The 12,026-nt window shown below is 34.3% G+C and overlaps 1 protein-coding gene across 1 annotated transcript in view; it reads left to right on the top strand.

Annotated features, from left to right (window-relative positions):
* pall (F-box protein pallbearer) overlaps positions 1-12,026 on the top strand; it is a 114,236-nt gene that overhangs the window by 97,100 nt on the left and 5,110 nt on the right. The window contains exon 4 of the mRNA XM_090398929.1: positions 1,811-1,956. Within this exon, the coding sequence (XP_090255055.1) occupies positions 1,811-1,956 (146 nt within the window). The remainder of the gene's footprint in view (positions 1-1,810; positions 1,957-12,026) is intronic.

The raw sequence follows: 12,026 nt of genomic DNA, 5'->3' as shown, positions 1-12,026 counted from the left end.
AAAAGAAAAAAAAAAAACAGTTCTCAAGATTCTCCAGAATAATGCCATCTTTTTTTCTCCAGAAAAAAAAGATGACAAGAATACAATCGTGCTATACCATACATTAGGGGAATATCAGAAAAAATAGAACACTACAGAAATACAATATTAAGGCAATTTTCAAACCACCTGCAAAATTAAAAAGTATACTCAGTTCATTTAAAGATTCCCTTCCTTACTTTACCTACATGAGGATTTGCAAAATTCATTGCACCTGCAATTTACCATACATAGGGGAAACAGAACATACAATTCCAACAAGAAAAGATGAATACAAACATCACATTAAATTCTTTCACTATGGGTAAAACAGGCCTGTTAGACCATTTACTCCACACATGTCATAGAATTACCTGGAAAGGCACAAAGTCCCTCTACTGCACCAAAATCTGGTATGAAAGAAAATTCAAGGAAGCTTATGAGATGCTGATTCATCATCCCACTCTCAACAAGCATGATGGTTTAGCAATTCCAAGAATCTAGAAGACCCATCTGCAAACTATATAAGTATCCAGTTCAGTTAATAAATCAGTAGATTTCACTTTTGTATAGTGTCATGTAGTTTGTGTCCTGTGCTTATGTATGTTTTTTCTGATGATGACCTTGATACAGCAGTTGAAATGTCAAATATTATTTTCTTAATTGTAAGTAAAGTAATTGCTCAACATGTGTGTTTTGTCTCCATAAATTCTTCACAATGAATGAAGGCCTGGTTTTCCATCCACGTAATAGTTTTTTTTTTTACCCCATTTTCTTTTCTGTTTCACCAATTGCACCAGAATACTGTTTCATCATAATAGTGAATTTAAATAGTGTGGAACCATTTAATATGTTGATTGAACAGTTTAAAGTTATGTGATAGTTATAGTGCCGTTGTACTTCATAATGATATTCAGTTTTGTCTCAAAATCAGTCTTATTACATTTAAAAGTGGACATATTGCTCATATCATTTGGTCTTTTACTTGCCATTATTTAATCCTGTAAATCACAGTTGAAAAAATGAGAATACTGTAGCTCTCTACACAGACCACAGCAGACTGAATCTATTAAGGGTCAGATGATACACTACTAACGTGCTGTCTCCAAAATATGCGGTTTTATTTGATTAGATTGTTCATACCTCCTGATTTTTGTAAAGTTGCATTGCTTCATTGGAAGCTTTCCTACCATTGTCTGTAACTTCCAATCAATCAGAGTAAGTAGAATCTACATAAATCAGGGATACCATCTGTACTACTAAAAATATCCATTCTGCAGTGGGATTCTGCTGAGTTCATGGTCACTCTGCCAAATCAGGTTGATGAAATAATCTACACAATGAATGTTTCATTCTATTTGATAACCTAAATAACAATGAAGGAAAGAAATTGGATAGTGGTATGTGGTTTAATGCCATGTAACTTGTATCTGGTATACAATCATTCTGCCATTTCCCTGTGTATTTTGCAAGGAAGAGATTAAAAAATGTCAGATAAAGAGTAAACAAGGGTTTGCTCCCTCTGCCTTAAATATTACCACATTCATCATATTTTCATAACTTGTTGGAATTTTCAAATTTTTATTGTGAAACATTCCAAAGTTCTGTTAATAACAAATTCTGTGAAACCAGTGAGTAATGTCAAATTGAGAGATATTGTTGTATGGTTATGAAAGAAATTTTTTAATGAAATGCATTTAAAAAAATTTTTTTATTCCATAAATTTTTTATGCAGAAATGAATACAATTTTATATTAGTTATTTCATTTTATTTCATTGAATATTTTCATAGGTTCATCAAATTTTCATAATCCCTCTCGCAGTATAGTTAGAAATGTTGGAATGCGACAAGAACTTTCCAAATTGCAACTATACATGAAGCAGTTAAACAACACTAATAATGTTATTAAAAAAGAATTATCAGAAATAAAAGTGAAGGTGAGTTTGCAATAAAGTAAAAAAGTGTTTACAAATTGTTTCATGATTTATTCTAGAATTGCATGTGCAGAAATAACTGTACTCATTCCATCTGAATTTTTTTTAATATATCAGTCCCCCCCCCCCCCACACACACGAGGTGACAAACCTCTTGTGTTTTTTTAATAGCTGGAAGCTGTTTGAAAGAACAAAGGTAGATGGAAAGAAAGAGGAGGAAAAGAAGTTATTTTATTAGATTTATCGCTGGGTATTATGTGGATGCTGACCAGCAGTTGATTTTGTTCTTACTGGCTCAGTGACATTTAACAGATCCATGAGAAAGTGATTCCATTGAATCTGTTAAAGAGAGCAGGTCATAATTTAACAGAATCACCCTCTTCTTGATAACATAAAACATTTTTAAAGAAGAATTCAGTGTACCATCCCAAATGTAGGAACAGTATTCCAATATATGGACTGATTTGAGATTGATACATTATCAGCATTATACAGGTGAAAAGTACTGCTTGAATGTAAAACTACATTTAGTTTTCTGATGCTGAAGAAGCTGTAGCAGAGAAGTATGTGTTCTAAAAGAGGATATGATCTTGCTTGGAGATGTGGATATTATCAAAAATATGGGGAAATGAAGTAAGATCTTTCTTTCAAGAAATAGGAAAGGACTGTGTTTTAGTGGCATTGAATTTCCCAGTATTGTTCTTGCCCCACTTAAGAATATTGAGATCAGAATTTAAGGCAGTAGTTATGGAAAATCTTGAAGATTTGAATGATTGGGTATTACAAGATTTGTCAAATAAATAAGAGGAATTTAGTGTGCTATCATCAGCATAGCTATAGATAGCTATAGCAATCCAATGCAAGTGAGAGGTCATTTATGTATGTGAAGAGGACAGTTGGTGAAAGAACAGAGCCTAGCTGTACTTAACATTGTTGGGAAATCCTAGGAGAGCACTCTGGCAACCAAATGGCAAGTCAGAACTATTATAACATGTTAGTTTGCTGAACACTGGCTTCTGCAGACATATACAAATGCTCTAGAAATGTTGAGAGCAGTTAAATGAGTTTCTTCTAACTTTTCCGTGGCTTGTTTCCAAGCCATGGCTTGCTTTTTGATGGTTAGGAGAGCTGATGTGGATTGAGAATGGTGAAATCTATATTGCTGGTCATTAATTAGCTGATGGACCTCTAGGTGGCAAAGAAATCATTGTTAGAAAGTGCTGATAGTTTGCTTGCTGAGTCTTATCACACTTCTTTGGAATAATCTGAACTACTGTTACCACCATTTTAGAGACTATAAAATAATGTCCGTTGATTATCACTTGGCTTTCTTCCATGGTGTAGGACAGACACAGAGAAATAGGAAAAATTGTAAAATGAGAATGGATGGATCTATCCATTCTCTCATGTTTATACAAAAAAATTTTATTCATACAAGTATGCATATAAATTAAAACAAACCAGTATGGGTGGTGGCCAATAAAAGCTGAAAAATTGCTTGGAGTCCTAAAGTCAGGACTCTAAACAGTTCATGAAGCAAGTCATGGAAAACTTGAAAAACTAAGTGAGCTGAATGTGTGCCATCCAAATTCTTGGGATTTTTATGCCACCATTATTGTTAAGATTAGTGTGGTTAATCAAAATTTCACATGCTTCTTTAAATTTCCATTCATACCAAGTTTTTGTATGATGTAAAGAACAAGCATTCATTTTAGAAATTATGGACTTTACAACCGTGTTATAAATAACTTTTAATTTCCCGACGTTTCGATCTTCATATTAAGATCATCACCTGGAGTATATACAAAGACAAGCTGAATTACATTCAGTGGTGAACTATAAGGGGCTCGCTTGAGCCCTTTGTTAAATTTTTCTCAAATTTGCGAGCCCCTTGTTCTTGTTTATTTTTTCAAAAAAACAACAACAACATAATTTTTTGAAATATATTAAGTGACAAACTCATACGGTAACCTAACAAAGTGATTTTATTAAATAAAATATTATAGTTACTGTTACCACCATTTTAGAGACTATAAAATAATGTCCGTTGATTATCACTTGAAGTATAAAAACAAAAGAGAAATATAACAACATACTTCGATATTATTGTGTTTAGATAATATTTATTCTTTATAGATTGTTTTGTCATAGAAACTTCTATCGCAAACAAAAGAAATTTATTTTGTTTATAAAAAATGTGGACTATTGCATATGTGAGATTATAAAAGATTTTATTCTTATTATATTTTGATAGTTAAAAAATATTTTTCTTATGTAAGATAAATTAACACAGATGATTGTGTGCAAATATTTCATGTTTAAATCATGAAATATTTGTTTAAAAATGATAGCCTTTACAGGTTGACTGTCCTCTCATACTTTTTTGATTGGCATTTGACACAAGCTATATTAATAAAAAAATTTTGTGTGAAATACGGCTTTTTTTTGCTCGACAATGTGAGCATTTGTTAAAATTTCCATAGCTCACCACTGGTTACATTACACACAGTAAGTTAGAGAAACAATGATTTGATCACCGGTTATTCTAGCGAAAAAAAAAAAAAAAATTACAAATTAATTATTTAGAAACTACATCAAAGCTAAATTCTATTTAGGTAACACGAGAAAAACATTCTTTCTTACAGATAGTCTTCTTTCAGTAACAATGATGTCCTATTTTTAACATTGCAATTGTTATTTTAGATTTATGATTCTGGATTATCTACAGTCCTGTTTATAGTTAACTCTTAGAGAGAAAGGTTCTGTGGGTAAAATATGTGCCTTCCATATGCTTGGGATTTTTAGACCATCATTATTGTTCAGATTGGGGGTGGTTGATAAGAATCTCACAGGCTTACTTAAATTTGCGTTCATACCATGTTTTGGTGTGATGTAAACAACTTTGTGCTTTTCCAGTCAATCAGAAAAGTTGGTATTGGTGTGTGTGGGGGGGGTAATGGCGATCCCCATGGCTATGCCTTTTTTTTTTTTTGTAGGTAGAAAGCATTTTGCCAAACAAAATAACCAGCATGTAATACATGCGCAAAGAGCACCGTGATAATTGGAGGGAATTTGTTCTGTAAAAGAAGTATTGTGTCATTGATTTGGACATTCGTAAAGAGGGCAGAGACTTCAAAACTGACTAAGAAATCATCTTTTTCTAATGTAATCACTTTGATTATGTTTATGAAGTGTTGTGTGTTTCTGATATAGGAAGGGGAATGACCTACCAACTCCTTGTGTGTTGCCACTAATTTCTTGGCTAGGTGATAATTCGGACTATCGGCCAGAGTGGTGTATTTTGTTTGTGTATTCCCCCCCCCCCCCCCCCCCCATTGCTAACTTTTATATGGAACATTTTGAGCAACATGCTATAGATTCCTCTCCTTTAAAACCCAAAGTCTGATTCGATACATTGACGATGTTTTCACAATCTGGTCCCATGGCCACCAGACACTAGACACTTTCCTTAGCCATCTAAATAAACAACAGAAACGCATACAGTTCACTATTTAGATTGAAAAACAGAACACACTTCCGTTTCTAGATACACTTGTCACACGTCTTCCTTCTGGCAGTCTTTCCTTCACTGTGTACCGGAAACCCACACATTCTGGCCAATATATACACATAAACTCCTACCACCACCACCCAACACAAAAACTAGGTGTCATTAATACTCTAAAAAACAGGGCTTTGAAGATCTGCTCCAGTGAACAAGCTCTGAAAGATGAATTTAAAGTTATCAGCAATACTTTTCTAAAAAATGGTTACAGTCAAAACACTATTAACAAAATTCTCTACAAGACCTCAATAAAAAACAAAGATAAACCAGACTATAATAAAACTATAACCATTCCTTACATTAAAGGGACATCAGATAAAATAAACAGAATACTACAAAATTACAACCTTAAAGCCACCTTTAAACTTCCTGCAAAATTAAAAAGTTTACTCAACTCATCCAAAGACCCAATAGCCCACTCTGGAGTATACCGTATTTATTGCACTGTAATATATCATATATAGGGGAAACAGGACGCACAATTCTATCAGACAAAAGGAACATAAACGACACGTTAAATATAATAACTAGGAGGAAGCTGGCCTTTCAGATCATGCCCTGAACACTTTACATAGAATTGACTGGAAAAGCACCAGTTGTTTACATCACACCAAAACATGGTATGAACACAAATTTAAGGAGGCCTGTGAGATTCTTATCAACCACCCCAATCTGAACAATAATGATGGTCTAAAAATCCCAAGCATATGGAAGGCACATATTTTACCCACGGAACCTTTCTCTCTAAGAGTTAACTATAAACAGGACTGTAGATAATCTAGAATCATAAATCTAAAATAACAATTGTAATGTTAAAAATAGGACATCATTGTTACTGAAAGAAGACTATCTACAAGAAAGAATGTTTTTCTCGTGTTACCTAAATAGAATTTAGCTTTGATGTAGTTTCTAAATAATTAATTAATTGGTAATTTTTTTTTCACTAGAGGTCATGCCAGTAGAATAACCAGTGATCAAATCATTGTTTCTCTAGCTTACTGTGTGTAATGTAACTCATCTTGTCCTTGTATATTTGTATATACTCCAGATAATGATCTTAATATAATGATTGAAACGGTGGGAAATTAAAAGAGTTATTTATAACACTGTTGTAAAGTCCATAATTTCTAAAATGAATGCTGATCACTGTGCAACACTAAAGAAAGGATAAAGAACAACCACCTAGAACTGTTAATAAACTGGATGTTATATACCACATAGAAAGAGGCATTAAGTCTCTTCCAAATAATTTAGCTGATAAAATTCATTTAGAAACCAGCAATGTTTTGAATAAAAAGAAAACCATATGTAGCACTCTTACAAAAACAGTACTAGCAACAGTCAAGTAATGCCATGGTCATCCTTAATAGATCAAGTTACATTTATCAGATGAATCAACTAGTCTCCAAAAACGGCACTTGTGAACTATAATCCGAATAACATGATTAAGAAAAAACGTTGTGGAATTACTTAAGTCTCTCACTTCTTGGCCGTCAGCCACTGTTAAAAAACTGATACTCCATTATGCCTATTCTCCCAGAATATATGATGTTCCCAAGGCACACAAATATAACGTTCCACTTCGGCCGATAGTTGAGGGTATAGACAGCCCTAATTATCACCTAGACAAGAAATTTGTGTCAACACTCAGAGTAGATCATCCCTCCCCCCCATATAAAGAACACACAAGACTTCATAAACAAAAGTAAAAGCATAACACTCGGCAAAGAAGATTTATTAGTCAGTTTTGACGTTTCTGCCCTTTTCACAAATGTCCCATTCAGTAAGACAATTCTTCTATTACAGAACAAATTTCCGCTTAACATTATGGCTCTCTTTGCCAACGTACTACGTTCCAGTTACTTCATGTGGTAACTGGAACGTTACCACATTCTTTTAATAATTTATACCTACAAAAAGAAGGTGCCATGGGCTCTTCTCCCCCCCCCCCCCCAATAGCTAACTTTTATATGGAAGATTTTGAGTAATGGGCTCCACATTCGTTTGTTTTAAAACCTACAATTTGGTTTAGATATGTTAACGATGTTTTCGTTATCTGGCCACATGGCCACCAAACATTAAACACATTCCTTAGCCACCTGAACAAACAACATGAGTGCATATAATTTAGTATTGAAATTGAAAATCAGAACTTGCTTCCTTTCCAGGCTACACTGGTCTCACACCTTCCCTTCACTGTTTATTGCATGCCTACACATATCGGCTAATATATACATGCTAACTCATGTCACCACCCTTCACAAAAACTTGGAGTCATTAACACCCTCAAAAACAGAGCTATAACAATTTGCTCTGATGAACAAGTTCTTAAACAAGAATTACAAATTATTAGCAATACATTTATAAATAAGGGCTGTAGATGTCCATGAGTTGCGCCGCATTGCAAACATGGCAGCAGGACGTTGAATTCTGGTGATGGCAGACTGGAAAACAGTATGGTAAAAAAAGACTCAGGAGAAGTAGAACAAAGAATACAGGAAGACAAACAAAGAAAAATGGGAAGAATGAAAAGGGCCAGTCCCAGTTTCAAATAGAAGTTGGCAAGAATAGTTGAAATTGAAGAGCTCATTGCTATTCCTTCAGTTTGTTGCCAAAACTTTTCATTCCATTAAAATATCCAGAGTTCATGATGAACTTAAACAAGTGTGTAATATCAGATGAACATTTTGAGGATAAAAATTCTAGAGTGTCAGCTAGAGGAACATGAGTAAAAAGTAAAAAGAGAAGCTACTTTGGTGCTTACCAGCAAATCTGTGGAATCTAGCTTTGAATCCTTGATTTTTGAGTTAGTCACTAGTAATTTTGATATAAGAGAAGGAATGATTGATTAAGGGAGAGGAGAGATTTGAGAGAAGTTCAAAATTTTGTATGTAGGACTTCCAATGCAGTATGCTATGAATTATAGAAAATATCCTGGTTTATGTAACTTGGAAAGTTAATAGATTCACCTTGCATGCTACTTCAAAGTTTTTGAACTGTATTGAGATCAAGTAAAAATGCATTATCCAGTAAGGAGTTTAGTTTGTAAAAGTTGGTTGGATCTCTACCACTTAATTAGTATAAATTATTTGTAAAATGAAGTTGAAAACATCAGGCAGTTTGTGCAAGTCTTATAACGTCTAGATTAGTGAAATGTCCATTTTGTGTTTATACTCAGAAGAGTCAGATATAACAGTAATAGTGTCTTTGTTAGCTTTGGTAATATATATATATATTTTTTATGATCACATAAAGCTTAGTTCTGCAAATAGGATATTTACCTTTTCTCTTGACTGCACAAGAAAAGATTCTGTTCTCCCCATATCTTTATTGTTTGATTGTTGAATTTCCTACTGTAATATCTACTACAGTGAAGGTGGTTCACAATACATGTACTGAAATATAGGAGAAAGAGTGTAGGTTACATCTGAGCCTAGAATATACCAACATTAATTGAAAAATCTAATGCAAGGAACTATCATTACCTGCAATGAAATGACTGGAGAGGAAAGCATGGCGAGAAGGCCACGGTGCCAGACTCGATCAAATGTCTTGGAAATATGATGAGCAATCACTTGAGTTTCTCAGAACTTTTCTGTAGCCTGCTTCCAAAGATGAGTGAGGTTGGCTAGGAGATTTCTGAATGAGAATAGTACACTCCATATTGGTGATCACTAAGTAATTGGTGAGTCTCCAAGTAGTGAAGCAGTTAGCTGTTGATGACCTTTTCCATTACTTTTGAGAGTATTGAGGTCAGAGCAATAGGGCAATAATTTGATGGGTGAGTTTTATTTCCCTTTTTTAAGAACAGGCTGGATAAAAGTTTGCATCTAAGCAGTTAGACAGATACCAAATGAGTATGACAGCTTGAAGAGATAATACAAGATGGGCATGAGTTCTAGAGCACAAGATTTTAGTACCATTGGAAAAATAGCATCAGAGTCAAGAGACTTCAGTGGCATCAAATCTACTTGCTACCATTTTCTTGATAACTGTTTATAATTGATGAGGACTTCTCATAATTTTCAGTAAGGAAATACAATTATTCTAGTAGTTCAGATTAGTATTGCACTGGCACTCATATTTAAACCTCATTGATGATGTAAAAGATGGATCCTATGACCAAAGGATTCTGTGGTAGTATGTGTAGACTCCATGCTGCACTAGATTACCCCCCCCCTTTAAAAAAATAGCGAATGTAGGAATGATATTCTTGCCATCTCTGTTCCTTATCAACTAAGAAGGAACAGAGAACTAATGACATGTCTTAACTATTCTGTCCCATAGGCATGGTGCTATACTGTCATATACTGCTATGATATGACAAACTACTTTTGTGGTCTATATGAATGTGCTATAGTGAGAGTAGACAACTGTATGTTTCTCTCATATAATTTCATTGTTGATGGTCACACTATAAAACTGTAGAAAACTATAGACGACTGTATGCACTATGCTGTACTGTAGATCGCTGGTAGCAGAATTCGCAGCTTATAAACAAGCCAACAGGGGGTTGTGACGTGAATGCTTCTGATATGACCCCTATGAGTGAAAATTGACATTTTATGTTTTTACTTAATATTTCATGCAAGTGGCATTTTTGTCTTTTAATGTATGCTTTTAATCCCAATTCTTTTAATGTCTATTTCTTTAAATATATGCGTTTAATCATTATATGTATGCTCTTACATTTTCTGTAGTTCACACAGGAAATAAATAAATGGTTGATGGTTTTGAACTTTATCATCAATGAAAGAATGATTGAGAATAGTTATGTATAGTAGAAAGAGGATATAATAGAACAGAGCTCTACCTTCTTTCTCCTATACATAAACAATCCACTGTTAATTACCCTAACATTCATCATTTCACTGTGCACTGCATAGACATCCTGAGCTTTATCTACAAATGCTTTAAATAACTAATCTGATCAGAAAATGCAGTCTTGCCTTTTCTCTTGATCCTTTTTGCAGTCTTGCAAAAAGGGATCTAAACTGACCTTCCCTTACCCTCAGTAATATGCAAATCACCAGACAGGATCAAACCTCTCTCATTGGACTAACATTTACCTCTACCTCTTTTGGCATAAACACATCAGTAGCTTATGAAGCCTCTAAAAAAGTAGGAATTTTTTTTCCCACTCGAGATGCTATTTTTCATCCACTCAGCTAACAGGAGGGCAGTTTAGCTCTTAGATCCTCCATCATAGACTTATTTCAACTTCTATCTCGCAGATGCATTGTTTCAGCTTTGTGTCTTTTCTGGAGATACTTCAATAGTTGCTGCTTCATTGAACTAGCAATAATTTCTGCTGCTTTCTCTTGGGCCTGTTTAAAACAAGGGCAGTAGCTGCCAAATATCTCTTCAGCACAGCTGCAAACACACAGAACCTGCTTCCACATTCCCCTTTTATTCCATTACCTCTGTCCTCTGGACTAGTCATCCTCATGAAGTGTTCTCAAAGAAATATAAACTCCAACTCTTCAAGAAAAATGTCAATATGCTCGATTCTTTTTCAACCTTCACCTGTGGTACAGCGCACACACACACACACAGTGCTCATGTGCTGTAGGTTCTTCAACTTTTTGTTTATGGGATTAATAGAAAAAAAAAGTTGACATTCCTTTCCCAACAGCTTATAATTATAAATGTTACAATAAAAATAATCTTAGGATAATGATTTTTTTTTTTTTTGTATTATTTTCGAGTACATGTTTTGTGGCTCTCTCAGCCATATATATATATATACATACACACAAGGGTGGTCTGAAAAGTTCTTGGCCTAAGAATAAAAAAACGAATTTATAATTTAAAAATTTTTTTTTATTTTTCGACATAATCTCCCTTAAGACTAATACATTTATTCCAGCGATGCACCAGTGCCATTATCCTGTCCCTGTAGTAGTTCTTAGTAAGATCTGCAAAATACTCCTCTACAGCTTCAAATCACCTCTTGATTTGAAGAAAAACACTGCCCAGCGAGGAAGAATTTTAGTTTTGGGAAGGAGCCAAATCTCGCGAATAGCATGGATGTTCCAACAATTCATAGTGCAGATCCCTTAATTTTTCCATTGCCAAAAACACCTTTGTGGGCAGGTGCATTGTCCTATGAAAGATGATTTTTTTCTTCTGCAAACCAGGTCTTTTCTCATGAATTTTTTTGTCTACTCTGATTAAAAGAGTGGAATAATATTCCCCAGTTATTGTTTTACCCTTTTCAAGATAATTAATAAGCAAAATGCCTTTAGCATCCCAAAACACCAATGCCATGACCTTTCCTGCTGATGGAAGCAACTTTGCCTCCTTTGGCACTGAACAACTGGCTATTGTCCACTGTTTTGACTGCTGTTTGGATTCTGGTGTGTAATGGTGAATCCAAGTCTCATCCATAGTAATATATCGATGCACAAAATCAGTTTTATTCTTGTTAAAATGCTCCAAGCACAGTTTAGAGATTTTCATGCGAGTGCGTTTTTGATCTACTATGAGCAAGCATGGCACTCATCTT

Source organism: Typopeltis vanoorti, chromosome 10, assembly GCF_054136105.1.
Source record: "Typopeltis vanoorti isolate ZY-2024b chromosome 10, IOZ_Tvanoo_1.0, whole genome shotgun sequence".
NCBI lineage: Eukaryota > Metazoa > Arthropoda > Arachnida > Uropygi > Thelyphonidae > Typopeltis > Typopeltis vanoorti.
This window is presented reverse-complemented; position numbering and strand designations above follow the sequence as displayed.